Raw genomic sequence first — 19579 nt, 5'->3', positions numbered from 1 at the left:
TGCGGCCTGCCAGTAAACCCAAAGCAGAAGAAGAAGAAGTGACGTCAGCGGCTTCATTTGCGTAATCTTCCCTCAAGGAACTTATTCTGGTGTGAACGCGATCTGCTATTTAGTTCCATGGGGGTACTGAGTGCTGGGAACTAAGTACGGCAAAGTACTTGGTGTGAAAGTGGCTATTGTTCAAAATCTCACAGCCTTGTTCTCTGAAGTGTTTTGTTTTAATTTTAAATACTTTACAGCAGCGTTTCCGCCAAGGGGGCGTCTTGCCATCATTTTACGCCCTGAACTCGAGCCGAGGGCGTCCAAAAAAATTAATAATTCGAGAGAACATCGAGAGTTTTTATAGCTTGAAAAGGACAAGAACGTCCCTGTGTTGGAGGGGCAAAGGAGTCTGGTGGGATTCTTTTCGCCGCCAGCAAAGCGTGTTCCTGTGACGGAAAGTGTACTGCCGGCGAGCCTTGACGGGGGGTGCTATTGGAGAAATTATCCGCCTCACTAAAAAGAGCTGGAACTCCCATCACGTAAAGAGATAGTATCTATGAAGGGACGGCTCAATTCAAAATTCAAGTCAAGTGACACGACGTGACGTCACAAACCCCCCCCCCCCCCCCCGCACTCGGGGTGGACGCCCTCTCAGCCCTGGTCTGGCGGAAACGCTGCTTTACAACATGTGTTCAGGGCAGCTTTTCTCTCTGGTTTATGTCTGTCAATCTGTAATTGTGCGTAGTTTTATCCCATAATGTTGTAATGTCCTATTTATAGGCTGCAGATGTTTCCTTCAGATAACCTTTTAAAAACATGAACATACTCCAAGGGGAACTTGATATTACGACCCTGTATTGTGCTCATCATCCAGATAATTCTGTATAATCCCTTATTTATTATGTAATTAACGTGAATCTCCTTCCCATTTCTCTTGAAGGATTGCAAAGAAAATGCTTCTTGCCCAAATAAAGTCAAACTATTCTTCCGGAGCGGAGAGCTCCTCTGATGATGAAGACGATAAGGAAGCAAAGTCCTCGAAAAAAGCTAAAAAAGAGGATGATGATGATGATGATGAAGAGCAGGAAGGTAGCGTAAACTAGCTACTTAAGCCTAGTAAAACAACATTTCAGTGTGTATAGTCCTAAACAATCTGCTCTCTCTTTTCAGACGAGGACACAGGCAACTCTGAGGATTCTGATATTGAAGTGAAGAAGCGTGGTGGACGACACAAATTGCTTCGTCACAAACTCTCGCTGAGTGAGGGAGAATCAGGAGAGGAGAAAGATGGCAGTAAAGAGAAGAAAAAGGGCAAAAAGAACAAGGAGAAAGGTTGATTCAGAATTTTTTACTTTCCCTATTTGTCCTGTTTCATAAAAAGAGTGCAGATGTTCTTAACTCCGATACCGGCCTTTTGTTTCTGTGTGTCAGTGAGCAGCGACGACTCTTCAGACTCGGACTTTGAGGACTCAGAGTCAAGTCAACAGTCGGGGGTAAGCGAGGAGCTTAGTGAATCGGAGAATGAAGGAAAACGCAGAAAGACCAGGTGGGAAGTGATGGACACAATCAATCGCTAGTTATTTATCTCTGCCACTAGATCTGGATTAATCTCCTGCTGCTCTTGCTTACATTGATTCTGTTTTGTGTCTGTAGATCTTCAAAGAAGAAGGAGGAGGCGAAACAGAGAAGTTACAAGCAGCAGAAGAAGAAGCGACGCAGGATCAAAGTTCAGGAATCCTCTTCCAGCAATGAGAAGGTGCAGAGCACTTGAAAGTTTTTCTTGAACTGTCCAAAAGTTTCTTTCTTGCAAGGCAGGTTTGCCAAGTGGAGACGGTGGACCCACATAACGTTTACGATTCAAGTCATGCACGACACATAAAATGTTATTTGAACTTCCCCCTGGAGTGTGTTGTGAGGATTATTGAGGGCACACATTACTCGTAGGCTGGCTCTGCTTCTGATCATAGGAAGTGCAATTCTTTCCCTGAGGGCTGAAGATCAGAGGGCTGAACTTTAATGCTTTAATTTTCATAGAGTGGAGATGAAGACGCCGAAGACCGCAAAGGACGCAAAAAGCTCCGCAAAATCCTGAAGAATGACAAACTGCGGTCAGAGACGAGAGATGCTCTGAAAGAAGAGGAGGATAGGAGGAAGCGTATAGCTGAGAGAGAAGCACTCAGGGAGAAACTTCGAGAGGTAAAAATGAACTGTTTGGACTAAAGTCTCCTGATAAAAAGAGTTCACGCTGGGTAAAATGTTCAGGACCTCCTCATTTAATACCTTAATTAGTGGATTTTCCCCAGTTATTGGAGTTAAGCTTGCTGAGCAGCACTGTCGTGAAGATATTAATGTAAATGATGGATACAAAGTGGATAGCACTGCTGCTGATCGCTCTCCTTCTGTCTGATCAAACTGTTCGATAGTCCACAGTTTGCTTTAAGTGGCTATTAAATGAAAGCTGGGACGTCTTATGCTTCTGTACTGTGATGCATTTACCCGTGAAACGGTTCATTTGATAGCTGAATCATTCACATTGGATTGGGCCTCCTAAGAAGTAGGTGTGCTTACATCACTGCTGGCTCCAAACACACCTCCCTCACCTGGTCTGAGGTCAGGAGGAGGGTGAAGGAAAGGGGTCTTTACTCAACCATCTGCAAACATTTTGAATTCTTGTCCTTCATCTGCAGGTGCTTCCCCCGCAGATTCAGCAGGACATTTCCAAAGTTTGTTTTTGAATCAATTTTTACATTACGCACAATTCTTTTGGAAGTGAAAACTAAGATTTTGACCCACTGACGGTGATGGTGATGCTTGTAGTGCTGTTATGGTACTAGCTTGGTTGCACAGTCACTTAAAAGACCAGCATTAGGCTCTGGTAGTTTTGCTTTGAATTTATAATTTACTTTAATTCAATTGAAAATGAATCAGTTCAATACCAAGTCTCTATTTGTGTTCGTTAGGAGATCTATGTTATGCATTATGCACTTGGATAAATAGCGGATGTTAACTTGATCCGTGGATAGACTTTTTTTGAGGTAATATTTAATAGACATTTCTTCCCCTGTATATACAATCCTTTTTTCAGGTGATTGTGGCGGAGGAGTCTTCCCTGATGGCCTGTCCCATCACCACCAAGCTGGTGCTGGATGAGGATGAGGAGACCAAGGAGCCGATTGTGCAGGTGCACAGGCACCTTGTCACAAAACTCAAACCTCATCAGGTTGACGGTAAGAATGACGTTTATTCAGACACACACAATCAACATGGCTGAATATAAGCCAACCGAAGCCTGCATAAGAAACAGAGATTCTGTGGATTAATGTCGGCCCCATTGTTTTTGTGTTTTGTTTCAGGGGTGCAGTTCATGTGGGACTGTTGCTGTGAATCTGTGAAGAAGATCGAGAAGTCTTCTGGCTCCGGCTGCATCCTCGCCCACTGTATGGGTCTGGGGAAAACTCTGCAGGTATGGAGAAGAGAGCAGCATGCCCGTCCGGGGCGGAAAATACACCAAACCTGTATTTAAAAAAAAAAAAAAAAAAAAAAAAAAGAAGCTAAATATAAATCTGTTTATGGAAAAGCACAAACATTAATTATCTGAACTGCAAAACATCTGAATGTTCTCCATTGGATTAAAGCACTTGATACACAATGATTTGAAAGTACTGATTTAGAGCCTTTTGGGTCGGGGTCACTGGTTTTACTTTCAGGTTCCCACAGTCTTGAACAAACTGAGAATTGAAGCCTATTAACTTTTTAGCGGTCACAATCCTGTAATAGTGCAAATATGTGTGTGATATGTAAACTGCCACTGTAAGCCTGTTTAACTGTAGTTATCGTTTTGCCCTGTAGGTGGTGACATTACTTCACACTTTGCTGCTGTGTGAGAAGCTCGATTTCTCCACAGCCCTGGTGGTTGCTCCCCTGAACACTGTCCTAAATTGGCTCAATGAGTTTGAGAAGTGGCAAGTGGGAATGAAGGATGAAGAGAGTTTAGAGGTAAGTAGTTGCTTTGTTTTTAACCTTTCTAGTAGTTCCAATTTGACTTCTTTGCGTGTGCATTCAACACCCCCTAATGTGGGGCTTCTTTTGTTGATCAATGGCTCTGTTTTGTTAACCAGGTGATTGAGCTGGCCACAGTGAAGAGGCCACAGGACCGAGCATACGCCCTTCAGCGATGGCAGGATATGGGTGGCGTTATGATCATTGGATATGAAATGTATCGAAACCTGACGCAGGGCAGGAACATCAAGAGCAAGAAGCTAAAAGAGACCTTTCAGAAGACTCTGGTAGACCCAGGTACAGTGCTGTGATGGAGTGAACATGTTTTTATCTTCCCTACCATTTGCCCCTTTTGTCTAAGAAATGACAGCTGACACATGGACAAGAAAACAATGTGAGACTGATCAGAAATTGGCCACGTTAGGATTGGCCTAAGATTTTGGCATTGAAGCTAAATTGATCATTAAATAATGGTGATAAACTTGGTTTATATAGCCTGTTTCATACAGGGGGGAGTAGTTCAAAGTACCTTGCAAGAAAGTCAAGAAACAAGCGAACAAATAAAAAGAAGACAGATTTAAACATGTGCTGCTGTAAAACCAGGCAATAAAACAAAAGAAGGCATAACAACAATAACACTTGTAAAAGACGAGTATAAAACAAAGGAAGAGCGACGGCTAGTAAAAGGCAATGCAGATTAAAAAAGCTAAAAATGTTCCCAGAGCTTGCATCTCTTATCGCCTCAGGGAAAGGAATTCCATCGTTTTTGTTCACAGCTAAGAAAGGCTCAGATGTGGATTTCTTAAATGTATTATGTAACGGGTTCATCACCTTCATTCTCTGTCGCAGCTCAATCGTGTATATATACTGGTTCAGTGTCTATGGTGCATATTTGAAAACTATTTTGCCAAGATGTCGAATGATTGTCAGCTTTCGGTTTCTTCAAAGGTCACAAATGACGTGTCACCTTTTTATTTCAGAAGAGAAAAAGCGTTTAAATACCAACACAGCAGTGAACATAAGGGATATTCTGTATTGCTTATATCCACGTTATACAGTTTGCAAAGGAATGTTACTACGAGTCACATGCCCTTCCCTTTAAACCTTCATTGGGCAGGCTGCTCGTCCCAGAACACCTGTAGACCTTTACCCAATTATCATTCCCTTTGTTAAAGCCAATAAACCTATCCATTTTGTTGTATTGTTAAGTTCTCTGACTTTGCCAGTACATGGAAAGATGTAGAATCATGGTTTGAGTGGAGTATCTATTAGTAATTTGAGTATAAATGTTCTAATGCTGACTCTGCAAATATACTTATACTTATAGGATAGCTTGTATTGAAGAAACCAGCAGAGGTTGAGAGGATTATGAAACAACAACAATAATGAAAGAAAGCAGCTCTGAAACCTTTAATAGCCTTGTTAACAATAACGTTACAAGTCTAAAGAGTGTAAAGGGAGTCACTACGTTGTTACGTGTTCATCATAAGCAATGATCGAACTGCTCCAGATGTACTTCCACCTTTTGAATGACATTTCCCTTGTGCTTTCCCCAGGTCCAGACCTAGTGATCTGTGATGAAGGTCACATCCTGAAGAATGAGGCGTCTGCTGTGTCCAAAGCGATGAACTCCATCCGGACGAGAAGGAGGGTGGTGCTGACGGGAACGCCTCTGCAGAACAACCTCGTTGAATGTGAGACTTCCGGTTTGAGTGGAGCACGTCGATCAAAGGATTTTGTGAGATTTTTGGATGTGAAACGTATGATCTTTGTGTCCTTACCAGACCACTGCATGGTGAACTTCATCAAGGAGAACCTGCTTGGTTCAGTGAAAGAGTTCAGGAACCGCTTCATCAACCCCATCCAGAACGGTCAGTGTGCCGACTCCACACTACAAGATGTCCGGATCATGAAGAAGAGGGCTCACATCCTCTATGAGATGCTGAACGGCTGTGTCCAGGTAACGACAACTGGCTAGAACAATTTGCTCTCGTTCTCTTTGCTTCATAAGAAATCCTTCTGAACCTTTGCTTCCCACAGAGGAAAGATTACACGGCACTCACCAAGTTCCTCCCACCCAAACACGAGTATGTGTTGTCAGTCCGAGTGACTCCGATCCAGTGTAAACTCTACAGATACTACCTGGAGAACTTCACAGGTGAGAAACACAAGGGAAATTAACTTAGTACTTTTCACTGAAATGCTGGGCTTAGTTACACATTTTGAGGTTCTTGTTTTCATTTCCATTTTGTTCTACTTGATTGTTTCCTACTCCATTACAGTTTGGAGGCAAATATTTTGACCCTGTTCGATGTATCTGATGTTTTAGTGAAATAAAAGCTTATTTATCCTTTTGTGAGATCTACAAACTGACCAATCAGTCAACTCTGCCAGTTGGAACTCTGCCATGCTGGAAGTATAATTCCATAAAATACTATATCATTTTCCCGAAATAGGACATTTTATACTTAAAGTACATATTGATGCTAATACTTTTATAACATTTAACTTGAGTACATTTTGAATTAATTTGGTTTCTAACTGAATATTTGTACACTCATAAATCAAGTGTTACTAAAGTAAAATATCCAGCTGGACTAGGCTAAATCCTTCTGCAGGAGTCGTGTTGCTCTTTAAAGGGCTCTCTTGCATGGATGTCTTTTTCTCAGATGAGGGTTTTAGATAAATGAAAGGTCTTTCTGGTCTTCCACTTTTTCGTGCTGCATTGTTAAGTCGCTTAGTGGACTTTCCTCTCAGAATGTTGCCAGGACGTGTGAGTGAGTGAGTGAATGTGTGTGTGTAAGAGTGGCAGCTGGCAGAGTGCCACGGGCAGGGTTTAAGCCCAGTTTCCCACGTCTCCCTAATGAAGAGCTCTGGGAGAGAGGGAACAGAGGGTGGGGGGTAAAAGGGGGGAATGTGGGGGCATAAAGGAAAGGGAAAGAATTTTAGAGGGAGGGGGGGGGGGGGGGCGGGCGGCAGAGGTTTTACACCAAAAGCGAAAAACAAAGAACAGGAGAGCCGGTATGTGAGAAGAGGAGTGATGGGGGGTGGTGGTATGTGCTGTGGCTCATTAGGCCAGGTTGTCCACAGGGCAGGAGTTGTGGCTCTGGACCTCCACAGTGATGTTTTAGGACCCAAGACCACCAGTTGTTCAACCAGGGGGGGCACCAATGTTCCTTCCTTTTACCGTTGCTTACGTCAAATCTACTGTAACCTCTGACCTCTCGGGGTCGATGAAGGCAGTTACAACATGAACCTTTCAGCAGCTGTCACTAGGATCATAAATCTGCTGATCGAACAGATCGGACTAGACGCGTTTTATTTATAGATTCGGCCGTCAAAATATTGGCTAACACTTGTTTCTGTTTCATTTGTTTTGAGACTTCTTGAACATTTGGGAAATGCTTAAATAATAAATGTATATGGTTGCATTTGATATACATTAGGGATGCACCGAATATTCGGCCGCCGAAAATTATCGGCCGAAAATGGTTAAAAAGGCCCTGAAAATATCACCGAATGTCAGGGGACAGGGTTACGTTGGTAAGCTAACGTGTTGTTGTGATGACGTAATCAAAACGCGGCGACAAGCACGGCGCGCGACCATGCTCGCAGCTGACTCACAGCCAACATGTCTGGCGCGTGGAGATATTTAAAAGAGTCGCGGATTACGATTTGCAAAACGTGTTCAGCTGACATTTCTCGAAGGGGTGTAACTGCAAAGACTTTCACCACTTCGGGATTACTCCACCACTTGAAATCAAAACACCCGGACAAATATGCGGAGTAAGATCAAATCACAAGCACTGACAGCGAGAGACTGTTCAGCGCTGCCTCTCATGTGCTTGATGAGAAGAGGAACAGACTTATGGCTGATAAAGCAGAGAAGCTAATGTTCATTAAAAAGAACCTCCCACTTTTCCTTAATAAGTAGACAAGGCTGGCTTATCATAAGCTTATCTAGTTCTACATGTCTACTCTATACCCACTTTCCTGAACAATTTTCATTGTGAGTTATAATTCACCATCTCAGGTTATCATTAGGGGGAAATGACAGCAGCACAGTGTTCAATATATTGTACTTTCGGTATCTAAATGATACAATGTTGTTTACATTGCTCATGAGGACAGACCACCTTATTTGCAGATTCTTGAAATTGTAATTTAATTTGTAATTGATTGTGGATTTTGTATCCAGTTTTCACTTTATGTATCTTTATACAAGGTTTACTACTTTGCTTATGAGGACAGACAGCCTTATTTACAGATTCTTGAAATTCAATTGTAATTTCATTTGTAAATAGTGTGGATTATCCAGTTTGCACATTTGTATGCATGCACTTATAGGTGCATCTGTTGTTGTTGAAGGCCTGGCTGTTACAGTCTTTATTTACACTATTTTGTTGTAGGCCTACTGGCCTAGATGTTTATGCAGTTTTAAAGCACCTTGGCTTTGTTCTGAATGCACTTTGTTGTAGTTATCCTACAGAGAAAAGAAAATGCACTTGACTTGGAATTAATGCATTCAAAAGTGCTGAATAAATGTTTTATGGACCCATAATAGTGATTATTATTTAAGTTAAGTTTTGCCATAATCATGTCTTTTTCCATAATCAGGTAGCTGAACAACATTGGTAAAAAATGTATACATTATATATATTTCTATTAATCATTTTCGGCCTTTCGGCATTCGGTTTTCGGCCAACTGTTTCCTATTTTCGGTATCGGTTTCGGCCAAGAATTTCCCATTCGGTGCACCCCTAATATACATCATGAAAATGATTTATTTTCAACACATTATCATCTACGAACTCTCTTATGTAAACCAGAAATCTTTTGATACTTGAAATGAAACTATCTCGTGGTCAAGTTTGTTTGTTTTGTCTCCTGGCTTCTCACACCATACACAGAGCTAGCTAAGCGTTAAATATCCATGATAAAAGTATCAGAGTTATTGGGAACAGTTTTTTAAAAAACACATTGGCAATAGAAACTGATTACTGTGGTTATTAAGGGATAAGCTTTATTTTTTACAATTTCAATTTGATGAGAAAGGCTGGATATTTTCTGCTCCGGTACTTGAACATTACTCTTTGAAGATGTAGGAAGTGTGGACTCCATAGACGGGTGGTTAGGTGAACACACAAACGTTACACTACATTCTCCACATCCGTATGTATGAAGAGATTGATGGCATGCTGTCCAGTTCATAATGCAAACACACATCCATCTGCCTCCTCACACTCTTTCCCTTGTGTGCAGGTGTGGGGAATGCTGTGGAGGGGGGCCGGGGCCGCGCCGGGACCAAACTCTTCAGTGATTTCCAGATGCTCAGCAGAATCTGGACCCATCCCTGGTGCCTTCAGCTGGACTACATCAGTAAAGAAAACAGGGTAGGGCTGGAAGACCAGACTCAACCACACTACACGGCAATACAAAACTGGAATTCACACACTGTGGGAAAACAATACCAATGTAGTGCTCACAGGTCATGCACCTGAGGAGAACAACATGCATATTGTCCTTATGCATCATTTATGTTACCCACAATCAAACTTTGGTATGCCATCCCTCTTTCAGGGTTTCTTTGACGAGGACAGTATGGAGGAGTTCATCGCTTCTGAGACGGAAGAAGAGTCCTCCATGAGTATGACCTCTGAGGATGAAAAGGCAAAAAAGTAAAAACATGAATTCACTTCCATTTCCCCTTGTTGAATAATCACATGGAGATGACCCTTATTTAACGGTCCTGCTCTCCTGCACCCATTCCTCCTTCCTCATAGGAAAAAGAAGCGAGGCAAGGGAAAGAAGAAAGGCTCTGAGGACTCGGACAGTGACGAGGTGGAGGTCATCAAGGAGTGGAACACCAGCACCAGGGGCAAGAACGGAGAGGGTCGAGTCCGACCAGAACCTGTAGAAGAACGTAAGTTTGTTGAACATTTGAGTGCATTGTGGGTAGTCGGATGTGCAAGTGAGGTGTGTGAATAAAGGGAATGTTTTTTCTCACTCGTAAATGAAAAACAAATGATGCCTTCTAACAGTTATTTCCATGTTTAATTATGAAGAATATTAGCTCTGTATAAGCCAGCCTAATTATTAAAAGCTCAGCTTTTGTTCTTAGTTTATTATGATGTCAATACATTTTGAATTGAATTTGAAACAGTGTATGGAGTTTTTGTTCTGGCTGATTTAAGGTAATCGAATCAACTGTAAAGCTGACAAGCATTGGGAACTTTACTGAAACCAATTGATGACATTGGTGCTTTTTAAATAACATCCACACATACTGCAGCTGTAGCGTAGCAGAGGCAAATCGTGTGGTGACGCTCTGTATTGTGAGCTTGATGTCTTGCTGCTGCTTGTTGTTGTCAGACTGTACCAACAGCATTAAGATGAATCTCTTACTTTGTGTATGACGAGCAGCTCGGCACGCCAGCTCTCCTGACTGGCACAAGGAGTTTGTCACTGAGGCTGACGCTGAGATCCTGGAGCACTCTGGAAAGCTGACGCTACTCTTTGAGATCCTGCGCATGGCAGAGGAAGTTGACGAGAAAGTGTAAGTGTTTGAAGTTACTCTAATATGCACATAGAATCTTTTTGGCCTCTTCTTTTCTGCAGTTGGTTTGCAGCAGGGGTGTCAAACTCAAGGCCCGGGGGCCAAATCAGGCCCGTGACTTCATTTCATATGCATATATATCAAAATGTAATTTATTTTTGTTTTTTTCCAGAATTTGGCTTTTTGTTTTAAATCATTTTGTGACATTCTCACTGAAGAGACTTGCAATTATTTGCCCTAGAGTGCTTTCAGAAGTACCGTAATTTTCGGACTATAAGGCGCGCCTTTTCCCCTATATTTCGACGCTGCGGCTTATATAACGGTGCGGCTAATCTATGGATTTGTACAGCTAACGGCCACCACCTTTAACTCTATGGGCTCTATGGCCGGTCCGCGGACCCCTACCTTTAAGCGGCGGGTTCCAGCAGGAAAAGCTGGAGGCCGGAAAAGAGTGAGACAGGTAGCGCACAAAAGTAAAAGTGGAACCGAGAGTGGTACGAGAGACAGAACGAGAGCAAGACAGACAGACATTACGAGAGCGAGACAGTGTGTCCCCGTACCACTGGTTGAAAACCACTGCTGTAGATCACTGCCGATACGTGCGCTGGGAGCGCACCGTTTAAGTTTGAAAGTTGAAAAGTTTGTGTGTCTGAAACGCTATGTGATACAGTACAGTTTACACAGCACAGTACATGTTCTGTAGCTACTATTGCACTAAATGGTAACACTTGAATACGTTATGCAAATATGCAACTTGTTTGTTGAAATGTTAATAAATGGGAGCTTCCTCAAACAGCCATCTCTTTCCCGACAATCCCCTCTGTGCACGAACCCTTACATATGGTAATTAAACATTAAAACACCTGCGGCTTATCGTCCAGTGCGGCTTATATATGTACACATCATTCAATTTAGCTGCAGCGGCTTATATTCAGGTGCGCCTTATAGTCTGAAAATGACGGTATGTATTTTTTTTTCATATAGTCTTATACATAAAACTGGCCCTTTGAGTGCAACCATGATGCTAATGTGGCCCGAGATAAAATAGAGTTTGACACCCCTGGTTTGCAGTGTTAGATGCAGTGAATTGACTCTGGTGTTTCTTCATCGGTCCTCAGGTTGGTGTTCAGTCAGTCTCTCATCTCTCTGGACCTGATTGAGGATTTCCTGGAGCTGGCTTGCAGAGCTAAAGACGAAAATAAGGTTTCTCCATACAAAGGTACAGTTATTTCATCCAATCTGACAAAGCCGCTAATTCAAGAAGTTGTCATTTCCTCGACTTCCCTAGTGCATGGTCCTTAGGTGGGCTACGATCAGCTTCCCTCCTTATGTCAGGATTTAAAATGCTGTTTTTAGTTTCACGATGTGCTAAAATCCCAGAGCAATGCTTATTTTTGAATCCAGCTACTGCCTTTATGGAGGGAAATAACGCAGCTATCTGACAAAGTTCATTTTTGTGGTTTTACAGGAAAGTCTCTGAACAGACGCAACTGTGTTTGAGGCGTAAAGTTTGCCTTGTAGAAGGCTGAAGTATTTTCTTATGGAGATGCAGGTTTCACACTTGTAAGACAGCCCGCATGCAACATGTATTTTTGTAAAAGCTGGTGTGCTTATTACCCTTAAACACACACAGGCGCACGCACACACACACCGCCGCTGGTGTAAGGTCATGTTCCTAATTAAACTTCAGCAGCTGTTTTTACTTTCATTTTGAAAATGATTAGACCTTGACTTTTTATTCCACAAAAAAATGTTTGCTCAAGGGTTTGTAATTTGTAATGAAAAGATCACAGTGCCGTAATTGGAAACATACTGAGATGTTGGTTATGAAGGCTGGTAGGGGGTTGGCCATCTTGAAGGCTAAACACGGCTGGCCTCTAACCAACACAACCATCTATCGGCTGTCTGTTAATACCCAAACTAAATCCTTTTGACAAGGAAAGGCCCAAGTTTGTTTTTGAAGTTTTTAAGAGGACATATGTACATGTTAATTAGTCAGAGGAGATGTCTTAACTGTAACTCAATTGTCTGTGAAGGTGAAGGCAAGTGGTTCAGGAACATCGACTACTATCGCCTGGATGGCTCCACCAACGCCTTGACCAGGAAGAAGTGGGCTGAAGACTTTAATGACATCAATAACCGAAGGTAGACATTTGACATTTGACAGATCTTTAAATGGTTCCACAATGCATTTAAAAGCACTAACTCTCCTATCTCCCATGCTTTCTTTCCCAGGGGTCGTTTGTTCCTAATTTCAACGCGAGCCGGCTCTCTCGGCATCAACCTGGTGGGAGCCAACAGGGTCATCATCTTCGACGCCTCCTGGAACCCCTCCTACGACGTCCAGAGTATCTTCAGGGTTTACCGCTTTGGCCAGATTAGGACCGTCTATGTGTACAGGTTCCTGGCACAGGTGAGCTCATGAAACTGTTATTTACTACTTCCTGTTAAATTTTATATGTAGTTCTTCTTTCTTGACTGTCTCCCATTTCATTCTCTTCTTCCAGGGTACAATGGAGGACAAGATTTACGACCGGCAGGTAACCAAACAGTCTCTGTCGTTCCGGGTAGTGGACCAGCAACAGATCGAGAGGCACTTCACAACCAACGAGCTGACGGAGCTCTACATCTTCGACCCGGACATGCTGGAAGAATCCTCGGAGAAGAAGAGCAAGAGAGCCACGCCCTTGCTTCCTAAGGTAAACACGCAGATATGTATGCCAACTATGCACTTAGCTTTTTCAAATATGCTTCTAAGTGGTACCAAACATACTTTTGTCGTTCGAATAAATCATACATCTTATTGGGCTTTGACGAACCATGGACCGAGATGTCCTGGTTTTCCTGAGACTGACCCCCAGAGGAAATGCAGAGAAGCCGGCTGAAACCTATTAACAGCGGTCAAATCGTCTTTGTTCCTTCAACAAACAATGCCAGTTGAAATTCCAAGCTTGTTTCCCAAACCGGCACCAAGCAGTTTCTTCTCCTTTGAAGTTTAGCACTTGTATTTACACACGATGCCAGCTTGTGTCCTGCATGGCCTTTCCGGGATCTATCTTCTTCTTCTTCTCGTTTACTTTTGTAATCCCCTTGATGCAGGTGCTCTGTCACTATTTGGGACCCCCGGAGTTTAATACGAACACACAGCCCTTAAATGGGCCATCCAAGCCCGCACAGCTGCACAGATTTCTGTGTTTACTGCTATTTACTAAATAGTCTTCTCATTGCAACACTGCTTCTGCCCCGCTATAAACCCTCACTCCTCTTTTTTCATTCAGCCGTCTTTTACTTCTTTGTTGATCTTTTGAATTACTCCCACCTGTTCCCACTCTTTCCCCCTTCATGCAGTCTCTTGGTTTATTCAGATCACCTTAAGTGGTTTTACTTGCGTGTTTTTGGTTTGACCTGGGTATCTGTAAACACAGTGCATTAAGGAAACACTGTACATCCGAGTCTTTCAGCGGACAGTCAAGAGGCTTTGATGGCAAATCTGTTTTCCATTTACACTGTCCAAAGATCTTTATCGCTATTCCCTTCATGGGTATTAACAGGTAGGAGCGCTGCGTGAATCCACTCAGCCGGCAGCTGATATCATTGCTCTCACCTTCCATATTCCTCTAAAGTCGCCTATTACAGTGCAGCGCAGCACGGTTGGAGATTTCAAGAGGAAAGATGTGTTCATTGAGCCGCGGCCTGTTGGATGTGTATGATCTTTAATGAGCCCACTGACATTCATGTGACACAGTATTAAAGACGGAGAAGCTGACAAGCTCTTTAACAAGCTGACCTGTTTTGGCCAGGGGGTTAACTATGATGTGGCAGCAGGACTGCAGTATTACGGAAGGAATTTGCCGTCTGGAATGATCTGAAGATGAGTCAGACACCCTCCATCAGTTTCAGCCAGAAAATGCTCTGCACAGAAGGAGAGGCTGAAGCGCGCCACGGCACAGGGAGTTCTGTACTTCTTCACACTGGGAACTGCTGTTTCTCCTCAGCCTGAAAGGGCATATTGCTTTAGGGCTCGGGTCACACTCGGTGTTGGATATTATGAATAAGAAGCCCAGTTGACTTATTTCTGGCCTCGTCTATACAGTCTTGTTATAAGGAAAAAATCACTGAAGAGTTGACTTTTTAATGTTAACACTACCCCCTATTTCCTCTACGGTTCAGTTCCCTTTGTGCTGCCACCTGCCAATATCCTGCATCGCCCTGCCCCCCCTTGTCCTCACTGATGTCCTCGCTCTCTCTTTCCTGTCCACCATTACCCCACTACCCCGCTTCGAGACCATCTGTTGCCCTAACTTGCCACTCTGCCTCTAAATGTTCAAAGCGAGCTGAGTAAAGTTGTTTTTCTTTTTCTCCCTCTGGCCTACCCTGCATGATGAAGGGTCATTATTTAAACCCCTCTCTTAAAGATGTCTCTGCGCTCTTCAGAGAAACTAATTGGAGACAAAGGAAGCAGGGGCACTTCCTCCTAATGACAAAGAAGGTCCTCGCAGTCCAGACATGAGTTTGACCCCCCCGTCCCGTCCCGTCCCGTCCCGAGACACCCTCATCCATTTCTTGCTAATCGCACTCGTCTCCACCATCTAAAAAATGAAGAGTAATGTTTTTGTACTTTTTTCTTTTTCTTTTGAGGCATTCTCTGCAAAAGTTGCTGCACGTTGTTGGTCCGGCTGTGGGCGTCGCTCTCTGTCTGTGCTCTCAGCAGGTTATGGCTGCAGTGGTCATTAGGCTCCGTCAGGTACACTGAGGCTGTGGGGAGGCTGCACTTGAACTACAGTGTAGACAGGAGCAGACTGGAGCAATAAGCCACACCATGCTTGTCTCATTAAGGGTAGGAAGTCACTTTGACCTTGAAGGAAAATCCCCTGAGCATTAAATATCACCAGTCAGTGATGTTGGTTGAAGTACAGGGTTTATTTTGTGCTGACATCTTTGTAAATCAGTGTTCTGGTCAGTTTGCCCATTGTATGTCTACATGGGTAAGTGGTTTGTCATACTTCCCAGAATGCTTTTTTGCTAGTCTTCAAAACACATGTCTGGGCTTGTTGCATTGCAGGTGGAGAGAACACTAATGATAGTAAGAGCAAGAGACCGTGTTGTGCAGGTGAAGAAAAAGCGAGAGCCGTGGCCCTTGTTTGCTGCTTTCTGCTCTGTTACTCTCCGTAGAGATGGAAGTGCTGCTGACGTTTTGTCACGTGTTGTTGAACTTTGTCATGCGATAAGTTGGTTGTTTTTTCATTTTTTTTCACCAATTTCTTTTGAATAGGATGAGGTGTTGCAGTGTTAGGGAGCAGGACATTGTAAAGCCATCACCAGATAAAACAATGAGCGTAGAAATGTACAGAACACTGAACACATAGAAATATGACCTAATTTTGCCAGAAGGTCTTGAAAGGAGCATCATACAGAAACGTGTCATACAATCGTACAGATGATGAAACCCCTCCCATCTAGGGCTGTAACTAACAATCATGTTCAGTGTTGATTTTTGTTTTAAATTTATAATTAAGTTAGTCATTTGACATAAGAGCAAATAGTGAAAAGAGGAAATCAGCATTTCCATAAGCCAAAGAGAAGTCCTCGTGTCTCTTTTTTCCCCCGATTCGTAAATAAACCAGAAAATGTTCAAATTTAACAGAGCTGTAATCCCAGAATTTCACTTTTCCTTTTGTTAAAGAAATATTGACACCAATAATTTATTACCAAAGTGATGGACATTCAATATAAACGATGACCATTACCCCCCTCCCCCTCCCCCTCCCCCTCCCCCTCCCCCTCACATCTTTCTAATATTCGTTTCGGGGTCTGTGTCCCCTAATTTCTGTTACTTCTCTTGAAACCGACAATCCGACTTTCACACCCACTTTGCGCCTTAATTGGCCAGCTGTGCGTAGGTGAGAAGGGGGCCAGGGTTTGAACTTCAAAACGTTTCTTTTCTTAACACAACTGTTTCGGTCACTTTTCACATGTACAACGTGTGCAACACAATGAATGCCTCCCATTAGAGGCGGAATGTGTGCACCATTGTCCCCACTTTAAGCGATATTGCATCTACTACTCACAATGGCTGCGGTCCTTTCACCCCGCCTTCCGGTGTGGCCGATTAAACCGCCATAAACACTTGTGACTTTGGACACGGTTGGATAACACATCTTATGAACCACTTCTTCTTTGGAGCATAACCCGGCCTTCAGTCTGCAGAGCATCCCATGAGAAACTGCCAAGCCTGGCATCCTCGCCACTTCTCCACTCCCACACTATGTGCTCAACCACAACTAGTGCACAGCCTGCTTCTCACTTAGGATTTATTGAGAAACCAATTTCCATTGTTAGACTTTTCCCCTCCCAGTACAGTCCCTCCATTATGCTTTAGTGGACTCGTGGTGAATCCCCCCCGACCTGCCCGTCCAGCTTTTCGATCAGGACCTTGTTGCAAACTGCTGCTAGCCGAGGCTTGTTTTTATAGGAATGTGGTACGTTTATTGTCTTTGTTTAGCCCTTTGTGACATGCATGATTTTGTTTCTTTGTTAATTGACTGACAGCTAGATAAACCCGCCTTGTGAGCAGAGCCTACAGGGTGTAAAGAGGACGTGGTCGTGAGGGCAGGGCTTGCCTCCTGACGTCAGGGACAGCGCCGGTAGTTAAAAGCTGAGAAACTGTTCATCAGGCCAGTGATGTGTATCACTTGTGTGCTGCTGAGGGAGACGGACACTTTGGACTGGCTATGTTTAGGTATTACAAATATCTCAGACACTCGCATTCCTGCTGTCGGGTTCCTATCTTGGCCCCTATGTTGCTATGGTTAACACCTGTGTGTCAAATGCAGTTTCTGGCAGAGACGGCCACTTTGAAAACATTCAAAAATTCCTGGACAACTCGAGTAACTCCTTTCTATAGCCTGACAACTTTTAGGCTTATTTTCCTCCTGATGTGTGTCTCTTTTCTTTCCCCTTATCTTTGTATTGTTCTCTTTTTTTTTTTTTTTACAATCTAATATCTATATTCCCTTCCAGGGTGTCCGCGGAATCTTAAAAAGTATTAAAAGTTGGTAAATCAATTTAGCGAAAATTAAGGCTTTTAAAAAGTATTAAATGCCATTTTCCAAGGTATTACATTTTGTAGCTTGTTTTCAATAAGTATATCAATTCTCCAAAGAGGTTGTATTCTACAGTCTGCCTGAATGTAATCATTGCGTAGGTGTGTAGTGTGATTCTGTGTACTTTATTTATGGCATCCCGTTGGGTTTGACGTCATCAGAACAGGACATCGCACGCTCACTGCTTGATAGCGCACAAAGGCCCGTTTACGCCGGTTGTTAAACAACATCGTTATGGGGAAATGCAAGTCTGCGTCCAAATGGTTGTAAGATAAGGAGGAAGGACAATCAATACTGTATATAGTAAAGGGTGAGGTAAAGGGTGTCGCCAATGTAACCGGTTAAAACTCCAAGTGGCGATGAGGTCTTAAAATGTACGGAAACGGTCTTAAAAAAGTATTACATTTGACTTCAGGATTCCTGCATATACCCTGCCTTCATATCTCCATGAAATTCATTCTCCTGCACATTCAATTCCTCCTGTGAGGTCTTTTCTCTGTTAAGTGGAGGCTTATTGTTGTGGCAATGACAGAAATAAAATAAATGTGGAACCCTCCTTTAAGCTTCTAGTTTAAGGCTTCTACATAATAGGCAGGAAATTGGGTTAACATGGTTGAGAATGTTCTCAGCTTGAGAAAATATCTGATCATGCGGCCAGGAAACCTGTAGCATAGAACCAAGAGCTATTAATGCAGGCGGGTGTTTAATTGCATCAGAGCTTTTACAGTTCAGCGCCACCTAAAGTCTATTGGTAAAGTACGCGTTGGTGCCTGTGCCAAGTTGTAAAGTCCACATGAGGCCCGCTTATGTCGACTCTCAAATGTTCCTCTTTCTGATTTGCGAGCTGCTGAGTTACAACTACTTTACATCATTTATGGACTGCTGGCCGTTTAGACCTTTTTGTAATCTATACATGTACAAAACTTTGCGTTAAGGAGGGCATACATGGTTCTCTCAATGGAAAGGGTTTCATGTGATGGTAAATGTCATACATGTTGGATGCTTTGTGCGATAAGTATACTAATTGTTAAGTTGTTTTTGCTCTGCTGACCCTTTTTGTGTTTTTGTTTAGCAGTCAGATGGAGCCAATACCTCCAGCTACAAACTTGTTTTACATTAGCGGCACATTTCCAGACCTTTTGTTGAATAAAAGTAAACACTGCTGATCAGAATCAAGACGGCAGATTATCACACGCTGATTGAGGCTGAATGTGTTGAGATTCTTTTGGTTTAAACTTACTTGAGCTTATCCTCAGATGTGGACAGCCAACTCCATTATTAAATCTGAAAACACAAACACTCTGTGATGCCAAATGCCAAAATTCCTCCCCCTGCTGCTCATACTTTTTATAAAGGGGGGGAAAAAACACAAGTGGAGTTCTGTCTGAGCATCTGCCCACCCAGCGTCTCAGACCTGCTCCCCTGCAGTAAAGTGATCAGGCCTCACCATGCAGCTCCATAAGGATGACAATAGCCCAGGTCAGTTTACCTCCGATCATTAGTGCTGGCTCGGGACACACACATTGAGCGCACTGGGGTCGGAGATGGACCGGACCACCCCAGAGCCGTTGCTGTTGGGGATTACTTAGGTATCCCAGAATGCACTGGGTTCCAGAAGGAGCGTCTGTACTGTCATTTGACCTGCAGTGCAGCTCCACTGACCCGTTACCTGGTCGAAAGTCAAGAGTTTTTTTTCATGCATGCACCACAGACGGGACATATTGCAGTGTTTTCATAGTTTAACCTTCGGTAGATACACCAACATTTAAATCTGATCTTATTTAGGCTCAGTCTCTTTCTGATGAGCTGAGCAACCGGTGTTCTTCAGAATGAATAATTATGACACCTGCAAGTATCTGAGCAAATATAAAGACACCGACAACTTTGATGACGCATTGTTCAAATAATATAAGCACACATCATTTTTTAATAGTTTGAC

At 43.1% G+C, this 19579-nt stretch overlaps 1 protein-coding gene across 3 annotated transcripts in view; it reads left to right on the top strand.

Moving 5' to 3' along the window:
* Window positions 1-19579, top strand: part of atrx (ATRX chromatin remodeler) — a 34114-nt gene that overhangs the window by 6571 nt on the left and 7964 nt on the right. For 2 of the 3 annotated variants that reach the window (XM_079670948.1, XM_079670947.1), the window contains exons 10-30: window positions 923-1071; window positions 1153-1314; window positions 1414-1528; window positions 1636-1738; window positions 2017-2178; window positions 2670-2705; window positions 3068-3209; window positions 3336-3445; window positions 3832-3978; window positions 4101-4278; window positions 5538-5675; window positions 5766-5941; window positions 6022-6139; window positions 9244-9374; window positions 9562-9659; window positions 9765-9904; window positions 10405-10537; window positions 11656-11756; window positions 12574-12682; window positions 12773-12950; window positions 13045-13236. In XM_079670948.1, the coding sequence (XP_079527074.1) occupies window positions 923-1071; window positions 1153-1314; window positions 1414-1528; window positions 1636-1738; window positions 2017-2178; window positions 2670-2705; window positions 3068-3209; window positions 3336-3445; window positions 3832-3978; window positions 4101-4278; window positions 5538-5675; window positions 5766-5941; window positions 6022-6139; window positions 9244-9374; window positions 9562-9659; window positions 9765-9904; window positions 10405-10537; window positions 11656-11756; window positions 12574-12682; window positions 12773-12950; window positions 13045-13236 (2818 nt within the window). The remainder of the gene's footprint in view (window positions 1-922; window positions 1072-1152; window positions 1315-1413; window positions 1529-1635; window positions 1739-2016; window positions 2179-2669; window positions 2706-3067; window positions 3210-3335; window positions 3446-3831; window positions 3979-4100; window positions 4279-5537; window positions 5676-5765; window positions 5942-6021; window positions 6140-9243; window positions 9375-9561; window positions 9660-9764; window positions 9905-10404; window positions 10538-11655; window positions 11757-12573; window positions 12683-12772; window positions 12951-13044; window positions 13237-19579) is intronic. The other variant, XM_079670949.1, reaches the window with a different exon arrangement.

The sequence above is a fragment of the Notothenia rossii genome (genome assembly GCF_949606895.1).
Source record: "Notothenia rossii genome assembly, chromosome: 3".
In the NCBI taxonomy this organism is placed as follows: Eukaryota; Metazoa; Chordata; class Actinopteri; order Perciformes; family Nototheniidae; genus Notothenia; species Notothenia rossii.
Note: the sequence above shows the minus strand (reverse complement) of the source record. Positions and strands in the feature narration are given on the sequence as shown.